We start from the raw sequence: 19,018 nt of genomic DNA, 5'->3' as shown, positions 1-19,018 counted from the left end.
TGAGCTATATCCCATTCATAGGGATAGGCAGAACTTTTCCTTCTATTGGTGCAAGTTGGAATGCATTGTGTTCTTTGCGTTCAACAATCAGAAACGGACCAGACCAAAATGATCAAACTTGGCATGTTGACCTAGTCTTGTTTTAAGAACATCCCACTTTAATACCAAGTCACCTTCTTTGAAATAACGATCAGTGGCCTTCTTCTCAAATGTTTTCTTGGTTAGATGTTGTTGATATTCCATTTTCCGCAATGTTTTACCCCTTTCCTCCTCTAACTTCAACGGCTTAGAGTACCTTAGCTTCAAGGGATCGTTTTCCTTAAATAACATCTACTGATATGCAAGTTGTAGAGGTGGAAAATCAGTAGAAATAGGCAGCCTAGCTTCTTTGCCATACACCAAAACATAGGGAGATGCACCAATAATCTGTTTAGGAGTGAATCTATCCAGCCATAGGGCAGATTTCAGCTTTGAAAGCCATTCCCTCTTGTTCTCCTACAACCTCCTCTTAATTATCTTGAACAGATTCTTGTTAGTACTTTCAGCTGAGCCATTTCCTTGAAAATAATAAGTAGAAGACGTATTAAGATAAATGTCATTCTTTAGAACCCATTCAGTAACCTTAGCTCCTACAAATGCTAAGGCAATATCAAAAAGAATTGAATCGGGGACACCAAGCTTGGTTATCAGATCATCATAGAAGCTCAATACAACGGATTCATTGGCCTTCCGTAGTACTATAACTTCAGTCCAGCATGTGAAATAATGAGTCGCTGTCAAAGTCCACTTATGACCAGCACTAGAACTTGGATTAATAGGACCCACAAAATCAATACCCCATTTCAAACATGGTTGATCAACCATAATTGTTTGCAAAGGTAAGGCTGCCAGCCTTTCCTTGCCTGCAAATAAGGCGCATTTCTGGCATTTTCTAGCCCATACATGAGTCTTTAAACAAATCAGGCCAATAAAAGGTTGCTCTCAAAATTTTATAAGTTGTTGTCTTTGGGGAAAAATGACCCCTTGCATCATGAAATTGCAATAAAAGCTTGTTGGTCTGATCAGCAATAATACATCTCAATAACATACCACTATGGTCCTTTCTAAATAAAATATTGTCAATCAAAACATAACGTATGGATTGTAGTCTGAAATACCTACATTTGGCTCTATCCAATCTTGAAAAGCATTCACCTATTTGCAAACAGTGAACCATTTCATTCACCCAGCTAGATAGCTGTTCATTTTCAGCTTCTTCATCAATAACCAGCAATGTTTCTTGACTATATTTTACTTCTTGAATAGTTTCATCAACCATTTGTTTCCATAACCCTTTTCCCCTGACAAGTTTAGTGATATGTATGTCTACATCATACTCCATAACACGTGTAATCCAGCCTACACGCTTTTCATTTAGATCCCTACTTAGTAGAAATTCCTCCACACTAGGATGAGCAACCATCAGATGTATCTTGTTCTTAGAAACCAAATGTTTGAATTTCTTAAGACTTTTTATAACAGCAAGTACATGTTTCTCTACAAAATTGTACCTTTGTTCATATCCCTCCAAACCTTTATTGAAGAACGCAATAGGTTGTTCCAACCCTTGATCATTTTGTTGAACTAGTACTGCAAAAATTACATCTAGGCCTCCATATGCATATAGTATGAAATCTTTAGCAAACATAGGATTTACCAAAGCAGAGGCAGATGATAAGACCTCTTTAATTGCTTCAAAATTGTGCTTCCCTTCCTTGGTCAAGCTGAAATCAACATTCTTTTTTAGCATTATTGTTAATGGTTTCAACAGAATTGCAATATCTGGGATAAAACGTCTTACAAAGTTAATTCTAACAAGAAAACTTTGCAATCCTTTCTTATGACTAGGCAATGACAGCTCCAAAATAGCTTGCAGTCTTTTTGAATCTATGGTAGTACCATACTTTGAAACTATGTAACAAAGAAGTCTTCCTTCATGAACAGCAAAAACAGACTTCTTAGGAATTAGAGAAATACCGAACTCCCTGCATCTCCCAACACTGTCTAAGATGAAAAATATGATTAGCAGCTTCTTTGCTGAAAACAGTTATGTCATCTAAATACACCAGCACAATTTTATACATCAAATTTCCAAAAGCCATATTCATAGCTTTTTGAATGTAGCCCCAGCATTAGATAATCCAAAAGGCATTCTCCTATACGCCATAGTACCCTATTTTGTAGTGACCGCAATTTTGAACTAATCTTCATCCTTCACTATAATCTGCTTATAAATAGAATACCCATCAAGCAAAGAAAACCTTTCAGATCTTGAAACATGTTGTAGAATTTGTTCCATAGATGGTAAGGGATGTTTGTCCTTCAATGAAGCTCTATTCAAGTCCCTAAAGTCAACACATAATCGTATTTCCCCATTCTTTTCTCTGACATGAACTAGATTAGAAACCCAAGAAGTGTGTTTGATAGGAAAAACAATCCCACCCTCTTCAAGCTTAGTCAACTTGTTTGGCATCATATGCTCTAGCTTAGGATTAATTAGGTCTTTGTTTTTGTCTTATAGGTTTTGCATTAGGCTCAAGCTCTATTGTATGTTGGGTCAACTTTGGGTCAAAACAATTAGATCAAAATAATCCCATGCAAAAACATCATTGAATTCTTGAAACAACTAAACAAAAGTTTGTCTTCCTTGCTGGGAATTAATCTTATCAACCTTAAGTTGTTTACCTTCAGAGATTTCCAGCTCTTCATACTGTTCTTTGACCAGTATGCTGGTTTTATCTCTTTTTACCTAATCATTAGTATTGAAAATGGTCTCCAAAGTGACCAAACCCTTAGGCAATTTGTTTGTCTTCAACTAAATAATATGATTTTCATATTGCTGATTCAGTTTGTCCTACTTGGAGACTGAAAATACATCTTCTAACAAAAAACCCAAAATCTGCTCATCAGAATCAAAAGCCTACCAATTGATGTGATTGTCAGGTATAGAGGTTCTAAACACCACTATTACATGTTGCTCTGATCTTTCCTTGATGATTTCAACAGGAATATTGAATAGTGCACCAACAGTAGCTAACCTATCAGCATGCTGATTTTTGCTCCTTGAAATTGAAATGATATTAAAAACAGAAAATTCTTCAATAAAATACCAAACTCTGTGCTTATACAACTTTAAAGTATCATTTTTACTACATTCAACCCTCTTACTTGATTAACAACCAACTCACTATCACCAAACACTTTGATACATTGAATCCCCCTTTTGCATGCTCATTCAAGGCCTTGGATCAGACCTTTGTATTTTGTTACAGTAATAGAACAAGCAAATGAGAAACAAAATGCAGCATAATATTTGTCACCTTGTGGGGATACAAGCATTGCACCTCCACCTGCTCCATTTTTGCTTTTTGATCCATCAAAGAACATCGGCCATACATGATTTTGTTATTGTGCAACTCGATTAGTGTCCTTCACAAGATTTGGCATAACTGAATCAAGCTCAAAATTCATATAAGTCGAAAAACCAGCATTATGAATATTGTTGTTTTTGACTGCCATGTGTGTTTTCTACAACCCGTTCATCCAAAAGGATGTCTGGAATCGCTTCAATTTGAGTCCTCTGAACGACATGATCAGCATGCTCTCCTTGATAAAATAAATAACGCACTTTGCATTAAGCGAACTAGGAACATAAGGTTCTATGTGATTTTTAGCCAAAACCTCTTATCTAATGGTTACCTTAGTTCCATATCTGGTTAGGAACAACATATGTAACCAATCACTAGTCAAATACCCACCTATCTTGCCTGTAAAATCTTTTGACAAGCAAAGAGCAAAGTACGGAGGTAAATCTATAGCATAAATATCTTTGAGAATGGAAAAATTTAGGCAAGCATGTACAGTCAAGTTGGCATTTCTAACGAAACCTATACTATTAACTGTTATACCATTTGACTAAACCAATCGCTTTTCTAGGGGCTCATTTCAATCCTAACTGAACAGCAATCATTTTGACAGAACTAGTGGCCCCACTATCTACCGTGCAGTTGTGAACCAACTTATCCCCTATGATCAATGAAACGTAAAAAGGAGGATGTTCAATGTTCTTACCTTGTACTTTGTTCTCATTTTTATTATTGTTATCAAAAATAGTAGGCTGATTTATTGATACGTCCATACGCGGATTATGAGCAACTTGTTTAGGAATAGCTTCATTTAGAGACCTGAAGGAGATATGGTTCAAGGCAGCGAACAGGCAGGAGTGGACAAATGCAAAACAACCACTCATCACTATTTCAATAATAGAAAAGCTTCTGTTATTAGTAAATGGTTATCTATTTGTAATTGATTGTAAATATTAGAATGTTTCTAATATTTAGTTAGTTGTAGATAACTATTAGTTTTCTTTTAGCTACAACCGAAAGTTTTTATTCTTTACGATCGTTTCCCAAGGAAACATCATTGCATTTTGTTGTATATATAGACCTTGGTCTCTGTTAATAACAAGCAAGTATTTTACCAATTACTTCGTAATATGGTATCATAGAAAGGGTTTTTTAAAAAACTCAAAAAATATAATTTATTTTCCGAAATTATAAGAAGCTATTTTTGAAAATATGTTTAGGATATTTGCTTCGAACTAGGGTTTGTTGGGCTTTATTTTCGAAGAACAAATTGCACCTATACATAGCAAAGGCCATTTTTTCATGGTCTTTTTTCATGATCGCAATTGGAAAAATCGCAACTTCTCCTTCTAATTAAAATGTGGTTTTGTATCCAACTCACATCTAGGTCATTGAGGGCGTGATCACATCTAGTTATTAAGGGCGCAATCATGATCTGAAGCAAACTCTTGCATTTTTTAAGACATTTTTACAAATGCATTTTTTTGTTGTTTTTCATCAAAATTGCACCTGTAACAATTTTTTGGTGTTGAAATCCTCATCTCCATGTTGTCGGTAAACATTGTATAGGCAACGGGTAGATTAGAACTGAAAGGTTGCATGACGGTTGAGTCACCCCTTCAGACAGATATATGTACTTGAACAAAAAGCAAACATTTGGCATCATATCAATCATATCGAATATTGTAGTATCTTCTGTATACATGCGAATAATAAAAGGAATACTTCTATGTTACAAGTTCTTGTCTATTGTTTGAATGCATTAATAGACCATTTACCCTATACGGTAAACATTTGGCACCGTTGCCTATAAGGACCGGGTGCTATGAATGCTGAACACATTGAATAAAGATAGAAATAAGAATCCAAAAGATGACAGCATACGTGTGGCACAGGAAATATTAAACCGCACACAACAAAGCGACCGAAGGCACAAACTCCAACAACTCGCCGAAGGGTACGACAGTGGTGTCAGAAGAGGTGACCACAGTACCATGAGAGCACTGACAAACAGAGTGCAGTCACCAAGTCGATCAAGGGAGAGGTTGATAGAAGAAGCCTGAGAAAGGCGAAGGGTGATCAAAGGAACAAAGGAAGAATTGGCAAATTGGTATATGCCAAAGAGGAATCTGGACGGAAGGGGAAGGAACAACACGGCTCAAAGTGTCGAAGGAACACGAGCGTGGGGAGAACTCTTTGTCCCTGATACACCTAACGAGAAAATACAGTTTGGTCCAAAAAACCAAGTCCTTGAGGAAGCCATCACGTCACTCGAGAACGTAGGTGTCCGTAATGCGAGTGTTCAGAGCAGTACGGAATTACAGAACAATGCGGGTACCAACAACAGCACACAACAAAAAAAAAGAAGGGTACTAATGGCCGGTCCAAAGGAAAAGTTACCAAAGTTCGACGGGGATGGCATGGCTAACCCAATCAGACACTGCAAAACTTGCGAAACGATTTGGATAGCGAATGGGGAAAACGACCAGGACGAATGGGCAAGGCTATTTCCAGCCACCTTACAAGGTGTAGCAATTGATTGATTTTCTGACATCAATCCGAAAAAGTTAATGACATGGGAAAACATAAATAAGGAATTTATTACAGAGTTTAGACTGCTACAAGATGACAATGAGATAGTAGCAGAAATCTACACCACAAAACAAGAAAAAAATGAAACAGTCCGTGTATATGCTAGAAAGCTAAAAGAATTAGTAAATAAAATAGAAAGTAAGCCAACAGACAAGCTGAAAAAGAGATGATTAAAGGCGATATGGTCGAATAGCGAAGTTGTTGAGGTCCCTTAAATGCCAGAGGCAGGAGATTAGAGTACAACGGCATTGGAGAAAGTAGAAAGGAGGGTACAGACGGAAGGTCCTATACCAGTAGCAGAGGAAAAGGATAAGGATATTCATTCCTGCCTCACGGACATCATAGAGAAAAGCAAGATCCTGGCAAAGTTGGTGCTCACAAAGAGATGACGAGCAGAGGCTGGGCAAGAAGCTCGGGAGGCCGCAGAAAAGGCTCGAGAGGAGATGGCCAACCGACTTACCACCCAGCAGATTGCATGGGAAACAGAGCGAACAGAATCGTTAGCACAACTCGAGGAAGTTACACGAGGGAAACAGGAGGTAGACCAACAACTTGCAGCAGCACTACAGGACAAGTCGTCAGCAAAGACAACCCATGACCAGAAAGAAGCTGAATGCCAAGAGGTCACAATGATGCTGAAGGAGGTAATGGAAGAGAACTCCCAGATCCGAGCAGATTTAGAGGTCCGTACCGAGCAAGTGTATCAGCTGCGACGGAGCCGATCTACGCACTCAGGGACGCATCCTTCCGAGTCTTCTTAGTTAATTTTTGTTTTTGTGTAGTCCGGAGATGACTTTCTTTTTGGGGGGTACAATGTTGTCGGTAAACATTGTATAGCCATCGGGTAGATTAGAACCAAAAGGTTGCGTGACGGTTGAGTCACTCCTTTGGACAGATATATGTACTTGAACAAAAAGCAAACATTTGGCATCATATCAAACATATCGAATATTGTAGTATCTTCTGTATACATGTGAATAATAAAAGGAATACTTCTATGTTACATGTTTTTGTCTATTGTCTGAATGCATAAATAAGCTGTTTACCCTGTATGGTAAACACTCCATCCCTCAGTCTATCAAACTCTATTTTGTGAAAAATAGGACAATTTTTAACAGAAAATAGTCATTTTTTCTGCAAATCCAACCTTCGGGCCACCGACTAGGGTTTTGCTCAAAGCCTTAAATTTTGAGCTTGAAATTTTTTTTTATTATAGATTCTTGGTGGGTTTTTCGGGAGCTCAACTAGACTGTCATCCAATTTTTTCGAGTGCCTCGATTTTCCAACCAGTGGATCCAGAAACTGACAACATATTCTTTCTGGGGTTTTGGAGCTCTTCATGGTACCCCTTCAAAAATTTTGGGTCTTTTGTTTTTTGCCTCAAAGAACGTGCCTTCATATATTTTCACGTTTTTCATTGAAAATGTGCTATAGCATCATTCACAAATATTATGCTTGAGAGCAATTCAAAATTCAATGGTCGGAATTATGGCACTTGGAAGCAGTGAATAATTGCAATTTTTGGATATCGGAATACCAATCAAATTGTTCTAGGTGTTACACAACGTCCGACTGCCCCTGGTACTAATCAAGATACATGGGATCTGAATAATTGAGGCACAGTGATGCTTTTCAAATTATTCAAAGCTAATGATCAACTCTCTCAGATTTGATCTGGCAAGACAACAGCTGAGATATGGACACATCTCAAAATCTTCATGAGACTTCTGACAAAAGCAGAGCTTTCTTCTTGAAGAACACTTTGTTTTCTATTATCATGGATGAGCGAACTCACTCCAGGCTCACTTGAATAGGATTTAGGAAATCCGTGATCAGTTCCTTGCCATTGGTTGCAAGATGGAGGAAGAGGGCATTGTGGTAATCATTCTCTAGAGTTTACCAAAGTCCTACGAGCATTTTATCGAGACTCTCAACATCATGTCTTCTAGTGTTGATCTTAAGTTCACTGATCTCTGCACACTTCTCCTTCAGCAAGATCAGTGGAAACAACAGTTCAATAGTAGTTCCACCTCCACCTCCACAAAGAAAGCCTTTGCTACTAAATTCTTTCACAACGATAAAGGCAAGTCTCAGCAAAAGTCCTATGCTCCAACTTCAAAAGGCTCCTGGAAGAACATTCATTGCAACTAATGCCACAAGTTTGGTCACATAAAGGTTGGATGTCGAAAACACTTAGGTGCCCAATCTAAGCAATCAGGTTCGCAGCCCAAAGCAAACAGTGCAGAGCACACTAAGTAGATGGAATTTGCTTTTTACACCTTCATGGCTAAAAGACCTACAGATCATGTGAAGTCATCTGCATGGTACATTGATTCAAGTGGCTCTCGTCATTTCACCCACCGCGAAGACTAGTTCACTGACTAACAACCTTATTCAGATTAGATTATTTTTGGTGACGGAGAAGAGTACACCATTGTCTATAAAAGCAACATCGAGATTCGGTCTATTGCAAGGAATCTCATTTTCCTCAATGTGTACTACGTTCCAAAGATGGAACTAAATCTACTCTTAGTCAGTCAGTTACTGCGACCTTCTCCACAGTTAGAAATCACCTTCAATTCACATCAGTGTACCATCACTAATCGGGCAACTTAATAAATTGTTGCAATGGGTCTTGAGGATCATGGTCTTTTCCGACTTACTAATTCTGGTGATCCTCGGGACTTAGCTATGGCTGCTCGGTGGTCTTTTGTTTGCACACTTTGGCATCAGCAGTATCGGCACTTAAATGTGCATTATCTCTCTCAGCTTGCTTGGGAAAAGTTTTTCCTCGATTCGCCAGAGATTCAGACTCACCAGCTTGGATTTTGTGATGCATGCTAGGCTAGGAAGCAACAACGCACACCTTTCAGCAGTGGTGATTCATGGCGAGTTTCTCAAGTACTTCAGCTTATTCATGCCGATATCTGCAGCCCTATGGCCACTCCTATTCTTGGGTCCAAGTATTTTCTATTGTTCGTAGATGATTTCAGTAGAAAAATTTACACTGCAATTTATCTTTTGAACTGGCCACCCACAATGGCGGTCAAAGGTAACACTCTAGAAGAGGCCTCGTCAGGTCGCAAGCCCAGAATCAATCACCTAAAGGTTTTTGGATCCCTTGCTTTTTGTTTGGATTCCTGATGCGTCACGCCCCAAGTTGGATGACACGAGGCAGAAACTCGTGCTCATTTGGATACAATAGTCTTCACAAAGCCTACCGCTTGATCAACACTAAGACATCTCGTCTCCTATACAGTCATGATGTAGTCTTTGATGAGCAACGAGAACCATTCATGCTTGTTTCTCCTATTCTTGATCCAGCAAACCAACCTATGAAGGCTCATGATTTGAGAGTTAGGCTTCCATTAGGTCCACCTGATGAGAGGGCTCCAGAAGCTCCTGTAGCTCCAGTTATACCAGTGATTCCTATATAGAGACACCTCCCGCTTTTGCTGCAGGATCACCCAGATTTGTAAACGCTTCACCTAAGTTTGATCTCAATTCTTCTAATGAGGAACCTAATCACCAAGTGCCCTTCACATAATATCAACTTCAAATTATGGACTTCTTTACTCTCGAATTTATAATCCTAGACTCAATGGGTTCACAGATTTAGATTGAGCAGGCTCTGTTGACGATAAAAAGTCAACTTCAAGATATGTATTCACTTTGGGATCCGATGCCGTCACATAGAGTAGTAAGAAGCAGCAAGCAATTTCTCTCCCGTCTACAGAGGCCGAATACAAAGGTACAGTCAAGGTAGGTTGTGAAGTTGTTTGGCTTCATCGGATGCTTGGGGATATGCATATATCACCAGCAAGACCGACCACTTTGTTTGTTGAGAATGAAAGCATTATCAAGTTAGCACGAAATCCAGTCTTCCATGAATGAACCAAGCATGTGGATGTTCACTGTCACTACATACAACAACAATTGGTTGAAGACAAGACAAGAGACTTGCAGTATGTTCCTACCACAGATCAGACTGTAGACATTCTCACCAAGCCTCTTAGTCCTGAAAAGTTTGTCAAATTCAGAGGACAACATGGTGTTGTAGATAGATTAACCATTAAGGGAGGGTATTACAATAATAGAAAAGCTTTTATCATTAGTTAATGGTTATATGTTTGTAATCTATTGTAAATATTAGAATGTTTCTAATATTTAGTTAGTTGTAGAGAACTATTAGTTTTCTTTTAGCTATAATAAAAAGTTTCTATTCTTTACGATCGTTTCCTAAGGAAACGTTGTTCCATTCTTTTGTATATATAGACCTCTCGGTCTCCATTAATAACAACCAAGTATTTTACCAATTACTTCATGATAATTACAGGCAATGGCTAGTGTCCTATGCCCCTCTTTACTCTATGGTCATTCTTTTTAAGCTATATATTTTCATAGACTAGGAATATGTATCAATAGTTCTTGGGACCACTCTCACGATCAATTGTGTGAGAGGTATTTACTTTCAACATTCATTTCATTTCAGTTTTGTAAATATCAGTTGTATACTATGATGAATAATACAAAGGACATTTTTCTCTATTTTTTTGCTCTGAATGAAATATGATTTAGCAATTAAAACATGAGTTGAATGCAATAAAAATATGTACTTTACTTTCATTTGATCATTGTTTAGAACTGAATTTTAACATGTGTTAAATAAAGTAACATTTATAGAACACATTATGCTTTTAAGCATATGGAAAGATATCATCTCAATATGATATCCCTGGAATGGCATATCAATATATATACATCAACTTAGATGTTATCATTCAATATAATCCGAAGTATGAATCAACAAGTATTACCAATCATATGATATCAATTATATTTTATTCTTTTGGTATGTACACTAGCATCAAATCCTTGATGCCTACCAAAAGAATATGTTATATCTTAGAAAGATGTGTGTTATCTAATCTCCAGCACTTCAATACAACAATTGAATGTAGTCTAGCAAATAACAAAACAAGAACGACAAATATAGTATCATTAATGTCATGAATCAATGCTTGATACATGAGAGGAACTATCACAATATACATACATATATATATATTCCGATCAAGGGAAGATCATAAGGTATCAAATAGCATGAGATATCAATATGTTAAGTAAATCAAGCATATACATATATGTATGTGTATGTATTTACATAAGCATGTATATACATATACATACATATATCTATGTTTCATATATAGATATCAAATCCAACCGAAGCTATTACTTTAACACCTATTAGCAAGGGAGAATATGATCAATTTCTTGAGATCTCATATTCGAGTTTGCATCAAAAATGCTTATACACAATTATATCCTTTATGAATATATATATATACTATCTGATTTTCGGTACATTCTGGGAGACGAACATAGTCGATCAAATAGTCAGTCTTCATCTCATGATTTCCAGCTCAATCTAGGACTATCATGATTTACTTATTGTCATGACTTCCGGCACAATCCAGGACAGCAAGTTAATGCAATCTATCATGACAGTGGATCAAGAATACAGCATAACCACCACAGTATCATAATTTCCAGCTCAATCCAGGACAACAATTTAATGTAGTTGATCATGATACATTTTGTTAACATGATTACCGCCACATTCTAGGACAACTTGATGAAGTCTACAATGATAACATGATCAACCTGTTGCTAAGATCGTCACCTTACAATAGCAACCTCGGACATATATCAAATTAAAGATCGTCACCTTTCATGACATAAATGACAACAGCATCATGTAGTAACTCACATGATATCCACCATGAACCAAGTCAGAGGGTAGAACCACCATAGCTGCTCCTAGAGGATGGAACAAGGATTTTCACCTCAAACTTCTCTCTCAAGGAATTTCCCTTCAAACTTTCTTTCGTAGAGAGCTTATTAACAAGGAATTGCACCTCGTAATTCTCCTTCTGAACAAAAGATCCTAGGAAGTCAGGTCCTCTAGTTACTCCCTTAGAAACTCTCTTCGCCCAAGGATGCCTGTCAGACTCCATCTGAATTTGATATCAATCTTCTAACTTTGTGGTGACAAATCATTATTTCCTCATGATGTACATAGTGGCAGGCCCATCAAAGTCACACACATATATTCAGAGTATCAATCTCTTGAGCTCCTATTATTGCTAATGCACCATTCTTCTCTTCCTGCAAGGGCATCCCTGGAGACCAAAGAATGGAAAAACAATACATCAAGGCATGCGACTCTTATTATTCATACATATAAGCAAGAGACTATAATAAAAAATAATTTTAATACTCAAAGTTAATAAATACTTATCTGCACATCAACATCCTTGATATAGATGCTCCAACGAAGGTCCATCTGCATCAAATCTTAAAATTCCCAATGGTCAATGAAACATTGGTTAAGGTAATTCTTCACCCCCCTCAAAATGTAAAATTCCCATGCCTATATTGTTGAAAATTTTGGATCTCTTCGAATATGGAAAACTTCTTTTTTATTTCATTTGTGTTTCCAATAGGAAAGGTATGTGGAATTTGACTTGACATTGTCTCGTTGCATCTATTTGCAACATCCAATCATGATTTCTAATATTAATAGCATTAAGAAACCAATGAAACAACTCTGGCCAAAGGTCACTATAATTTGATTCTCAATAAGATTATTTTTCTTCCATAAGATCCTTTCTCCTTCCATGTCCTTCCTAAGCAATGCATCAAGGGCTAGCGCCGCAACTTGTTCCAAGGTTGCTTTATCGGGTACAACCTCAAAAACCCTATAACTCGAAAGTTACAATGGTTTTTGCAAGGCTATTCAACAATTGAACAAGAACCTTAATGACATAGAAGCCCAAGGATATAATTATCAGTTCAACTATGTCATGCCCCCATCAAGATACATACTCCATCCATCTACTGAAGAGTATGACAATGATTAAAATTAAAATTCGATTTACATCTATGTTCGGATCATACCACTCCGAGATATATATTTGGATCATACCACTCCGAGATATATATTTACTTATCATATACTGGTACCCTATAAAAATGGGGCATGGAACATTATTTAATATCACAGAGATGGCAAATCAGTATCACAGAAATCACAAAATTGTTATCGCTGAGGGTTGATCAAATAGGATATTGCAGTGTTGAACGCTTAAAAGGAACTAATTGTGTGTCAAACATTCACTAACTTCCATTTTCTCATAGCGTGGACTCTCCTTACTTTTCCGTTGAATTCTCCATTAGTAGAACATCCATTTGCAATCTCTTCAAGTCACAGGAAAAGTGTTTTCTTTACAATCTTTTATTAATTGTACTGATCAAATTATATTCTTGTTGGGTTTCACATAAGACATGTTATTTCCATTTTCCATATCTTATTTGATTTGTATGGCGGCTCCATCTTAGGTACAATTCGAAGAAATGGGCCTGATATTTATTATGACCAATATGGGATATGTCCCCGCGGCAACTGCAAGCTTAATCTACCTCACATATGAACTGGATGGATTCCATGTATTCAGTTTCAATCCTGATGTTATCGTCCTCGTCTGCGATGTCTTCCAATCTGGGGTTCAATGCCCATCAAATATCTATGGTATTTCCTGTAACATTGGTGTGCGACTGAATTTATGCTCTCTGTATCATTTCTTCCACATATGGCCATCAATCAAAGGTCGCAGGTCCTTCCCCAGATCACAGACCATGCATAACATTTCTTTCCATCTGTTAGATAATGACATCGGGCCCTCTCTATAATATACTCCTTATATATCTTATACTCCCAAATGATTGTATCCAATATGAATCTCTGTCTATGCTTTGAAAATTGCGATTATAGATCACTGGTGTGCCAGGAATATGACTGTACTATTAAAATTTTCTGAGAATAGTATATAACATTCATGCATTCATTTGTGTGAGGATTGATGGTTCTTGATGTCAAACCACGGGAATATGTTCTCCCCGGTCCCTTTGTTTTCTGATATAATAGTTCAACCATCGTTTAGTATTAAATACTTCTACAAGGCATATTATCATGTGCAGAGGAAGGCCTGTTAGATCCTTGGATCTGTGATTGGATTCTACAACTTCCTTTGCGTCTCTATTCAATGTTTTATTCTTCTGTAATGAGTGCACGTTTTATCATCCTTTTATTTTACATTTGCAATTGGCTCTAATACCATGTTGAGAAACTCAGATCGCTTTTGCAAATGTAATAATATTGCCATCGTATTGATGTGTTTGAAATGCAGATCTGAATGACTTATAAATATAAGAGGAGACATGTCTCTATGGTTAATCATCATTAAATAATATATTAACAATAACATATATATATAACTACAAATATATATATAATATAACTATATCTATATATACATAATATATATATATATATATATATATATACATATATATATATATATATATATATATATATATATATGTATGTATGTATGTATGTATATTATATAAATTATATATATATACTTGTCTAAATGATGATTTTCCAATAATCACAAAGGAATTATCTTCGGGGTAATTCAATCCAACTGAAGCTACAATCTTAACACAAATTATGTTGATTTTTTCCTAAACATCACACACAACTAAAAACAGGCAAAACCACATTATTTTTTCTGATTAAAAATTGCAGAAATTTTTTACCCACAACTAGTCTTTTTTGAAATTGCACCTAGAGTTGAAAAAAACTGGCATGGCTTTTAAAATCTCTGTGGCAAAATTTACCATTTTTGGAGTTTTCCAAGGGTTAAAAATGTGCCCTTTATTTCTGCTCAAACCAACAGCCAATATTCCACAGCTAGGTTAAGTGAAACTTGTGAGTAGGATTTCCAAACCAATAACTAAATTTTGTCAAAATGTTAAGATAAGGCATGGATTTCAAGGAAATATGATGGAAGTACAGGTTAGGGTTTGAGAAGAGGTTAAAGATGATTTTGTTTGATTGGGCTTATGGCCAAAGGAGGCCAAGATATTTTCCGTAATTCTTGACAATATAGAGAAGTTCACTTTATAGTTTATTGCATATGCTAATAGTGTAAAATCAGCCTAAAGAGCATAACAAGGCTTATGAAATCAGACTAAATGAAACGAGATGTATACATCTGAAAAGTCCAATCTTTACAAAGAGAGTAGTAGCAACTTTGCCTTTAATAACTGCATTCAAAGTCCTCTAACTTGATACAAACAAAAATGGAGCAAACTCATAAGGTTCGATAGCTTTGCACTTTTCCTATAGATATCATGAAGTAAACTCTATAACTCCAAGCAGGTTTTTGGAGAAGTGACGTGAAGGGATGAGTAGTGGGAGTCGAAGAATTGTGCCACTTCTAGGTGACTTCAATAGCGAAGTGAGAATGGCAATTGGCAACGATGACTTCTGACAAAGTTAACCCTAAAGGACACATGACATTATCTTATGACAAATAAAATTATTTTTATGCCTTTATCTTGTCAATATGGGTCACATGTTTTCAGAAGAAGTTAGATATCTCTTTTCTTGCACTTATTACCATACGCACTTGGTACATATATAAAAGCCATCAAGATTTGTTTGGAGCCAAATATCAAGATTTGTTTGGAGCCAAATAGAGCATAATGGGAGTTTTGAACAAGGAAAGTCTTGCTTAGAATAGATCATCAAGAAATTAAAAGCATTTTGGAAGGTGGCTAATCAAAATTTGATGATTGGGATTACTTATCCAATCATCCATGAGGATGTTTTGGGCCAAAAAAACACTAAGGCAAACACCTACAAGAACATGGAGCACATTCAGAAAGAGGGCAGGCTGTTTCTGGGCATGAATCTTGACCTAAAACATGACAAATCAGAAATATAAAGCAAGAATAAAGCAAAAAGGCAGGGACAGGTGTGAGGATGAAAGGCAGGCCATTTTGAGATAAAATGAAAAATTGAAAGCAAGGTGAAGACAGATCAAAATAAAAAAAGGATAAAGAAATTAATTTTCCCTGGAAGTAAGGAGGATCAAGCATGTGGACCAGCATAATTAGAGATAGAATGACATAATGCAGAAAGAAAGAAAGATATATATTAATGTCCACGGATGACCAAAAGTAGGTCAATGGCACTTAAGAGTGCAGCAGGTTACAATAAAAAATTCTTGGAAGAGATGAGATTTGTTTTCAATAACTGTGAAGATCATTGAAGATTAAGAGAACTATCATTCATCCATCCTCAGCGACAGACAGTCCATCTACTAAATACTAGTGTTGTGCAATAAACATCAGTTTCTTCTAGCATGTCTCCTAAGCCATTTTAAAGGCAGATTTTCACAATTTAATGCAGTAAAACATCATCTTTGGCATATGAATTTGCTGGTGAGTTTTCAAGCTGCTAAGATGAAGCGGTGTTCAGTTGACCCCCCCACCTGGCTGCATCACTATAAGGAATCTCTTGTATGATTTATTTGAAACACTGCATAGGTTTTGCAGAAGAAGAATATTTAAGCCTTTCACAAGACATCCTGGCAAACTAACAAGGAATTTATAACCAGCATTACCTCCAATAATACTTTCATCTACTTTAAGGCTCCAAAGACGTGAATTAATATTTACATTGGCATTACATAAGAAAAAATTTAGCAAGTTGCAAGAAGCTAAAGAAAACTACTAAAGTTATATCTATGATATGAAACCATAGTTCCAAGAATCACGGCGATTCATGCGATTCACGCGATTCGGCGATTCGATTCAAGCCAAACGATTTTTTGTGAATCGGTGAATCGAATCAGCGATAAAGGGTTTATGAAATAAGTTACTCACTAAATTTCAAGGGTTTTTTAAATTTTCCGATTCATGGCCGATTCGATTCCGATTCATGGCCGATTCACGATTTGATTCGGCCTTGCCGATTCCGATTCTTGTTACTTTGTATGAAACTAATATTTTTTATTATCAGAGCACAAAGCATATGTAGTTGCCCACATTTTGGAAACAATCTTAACCGAAAAAGCCTTAATATAAACAAGTGGAATGTCAAATGAAATCAAATCAAAGTCACAAGTTATTTACTATCACTTTTCACATCAAACTGACAAATAGCTTTGAAATAATACCAGTCCATGACAATTTCCCAACATCACACTTTATAAAATCCATCTCTGTCTGTCCTGGTCATCATTGCAAATCAATAAAAAATTCATTCGCTGTTAGTATGGCACTAAACAAACTTCCTCACGAACCAAAAATACAACAAGTTGAAGAAAGCCGAAATCAATCGTTACATGGATTCAATATAATATGTAAAAACCAAAAACAAACTGTGCTCAAATTTCTAAAGATATAGTTGTCAGATCATATTCAAAGTTGATCACTGTTTTTCAAATTATGATTTGCTTGTGGCAGAAATGTGTAATGGTACATATTTATTAACATTTTTTACAACATGAAGAAAAAATCATTAGAAAAGTTGTAACTATCAGAATGCACAGAAGGAACAAGGTGTTAAATAATATACATCAAACTGTAAATACACACCTGCAATTCAATCATGCTTTAGGATTTCAGCTATGATAAGGATTAACAAGTTTAATCTGTACAAATAAAGAATAGAAAGAGCATAAATAAGTTGCAATGGATTGGAAAGAAAAAGAGCTCTGATAGACCAAAGTCTTGTGAACAAAAACAATATAGAGCAGCTATAGCTGTACTAGGATCATAGGAAATTAGCTTGTAATCAACAGCAAGCAAAAGCTTATCATATTTGACCAATAAGAAATCTATTTTAACAAGTCAAAACTAAACATAAGAAGCACAACATTGTTGTCTCACGAGAAACTAATGACATGATACATAGACATCAAAAGCCATTGCCTATTAGATTTAAGTCTTGACACACATAGGCAATTTAACCCCAGATGTGCTAAAGTGTACAAAGAACCAAAATAAAATGGAAAGATGAGGTGGCAATGGCACAGAAGAAAGGATGGAGACCTTATCTGCCAACTACTAGGACCTACATATATAACAGAAAAGAAGTTGCCAAATATCATATAAGTCAGACTTGACATTGAGGCCTAGAATTGTGTGTGAAACTGTGTAGATACATATATTCTGGAAACAGTCACAGAGATGTTAGTATAGACATAACTGCACACAAGGAGACACAAACATACAGAAGCACACTGCCACAAACACACAGCGACATGCAAAACAAATAAATAAACACTGAGGCACACAGGTATGTGTGCATGCATACAAAAACAAAAAGATGTGTGTGCACACAGGAATAAGCACATGCACACTCAAAGAGACACTGATATGCATAGGCGTGGACATAGACCTAAGTTACCAATTCTTGTCCTGATAGAGGTTCAGAAATGCAGGTTCGTAAAAAAAAAAAGGTTCAATTCATTTTGGATTGGGGTTCTTCCATACACACACGTGTGCGCAGGCGCACACCCACACAATTTCAATTACATATACATATGTTAAATTTATAAATATATCACACATTATAAAACATATAATAATAATAAGTTAGAATAGTCATGCTTGTAATTAAATAATTGCTAATAAAATTATAAATAAATACCACATGTATCATATGCATGTGCACTCCACTTTTTGGCACCCACAGCCGCAAAAGCACCTAGTTTTGGCTCAGGTACAACTCTAGTAGCCAGGTTTTGTAATGTCCCCATTTTTTAGTTGCATCAAAGTTAATGGATTTAGCCTATCACTGGGTCCTTGCAGGCTGATACTGGTGATTAAAGGACCTTGTTGTGGAGTTATTTGGCTCTCCAGTGGCCAATTGTGAGTTTTGGCTCTGCTTTGAGGGACTTCTATTTACAATAAGTCAACAAATGATTTCAATGTGCTCAGATGATTTAGAGGAGTTAAATGATGCTTCTTGGAGGGAGTGTCTACTTTTAATAAGTTACCCAGTCAGGATCATTCATCATCTTTTATTGTTAGGATCAATCCTCTGCTATTTGATTTTCGATTTCGGTGTTGTTAGGTGATTTTCATAAGTTATAGTT

At 36.4% G+C, this 19,018-nt stretch overlaps 1 protein-coding gene across 1 annotated transcript in view; it reads right to left on the bottom strand.

Annotated features, from left to right (window-relative positions):
- LOC149551586 (S-adenosyl-L-methionine-dependent methyltransferases superfamily protein) overlaps window positions 1–19,018 on the bottom strand; it is a 177,850-nt gene that overhangs the window by 89,316 nt on the left and 69,516 nt on the right. The window contains exon 5 of the mRNA XM_089787102.1: window positions 17,093–17,141. Within this exon, the coding sequence (XP_089643228.1) occupies window positions 17,093–17,141 (49 nt within the window). The remainder of the gene's footprint in view (window positions 1–17,092; window positions 17,142–19,018) is intronic.

This window comes from Cupressus sempervirens, chromosome 6, assembly GCF_028749045.1.
Source record: "Cupressus sempervirens isolate cs-2001-9-10 chromosome 6, ASM2874904v1, whole genome shotgun sequence".
Classification (NCBI taxonomy): domain Eukaryota; kingdom Viridiplantae; phylum Streptophyta; class Pinopsida; order Cupressales; family Cupressaceae; genus Cupressus; species Cupressus sempervirens.
Note: the sequence above shows the minus strand (reverse complement) of the source record. Positions and strands in the feature narration are given on the sequence as shown.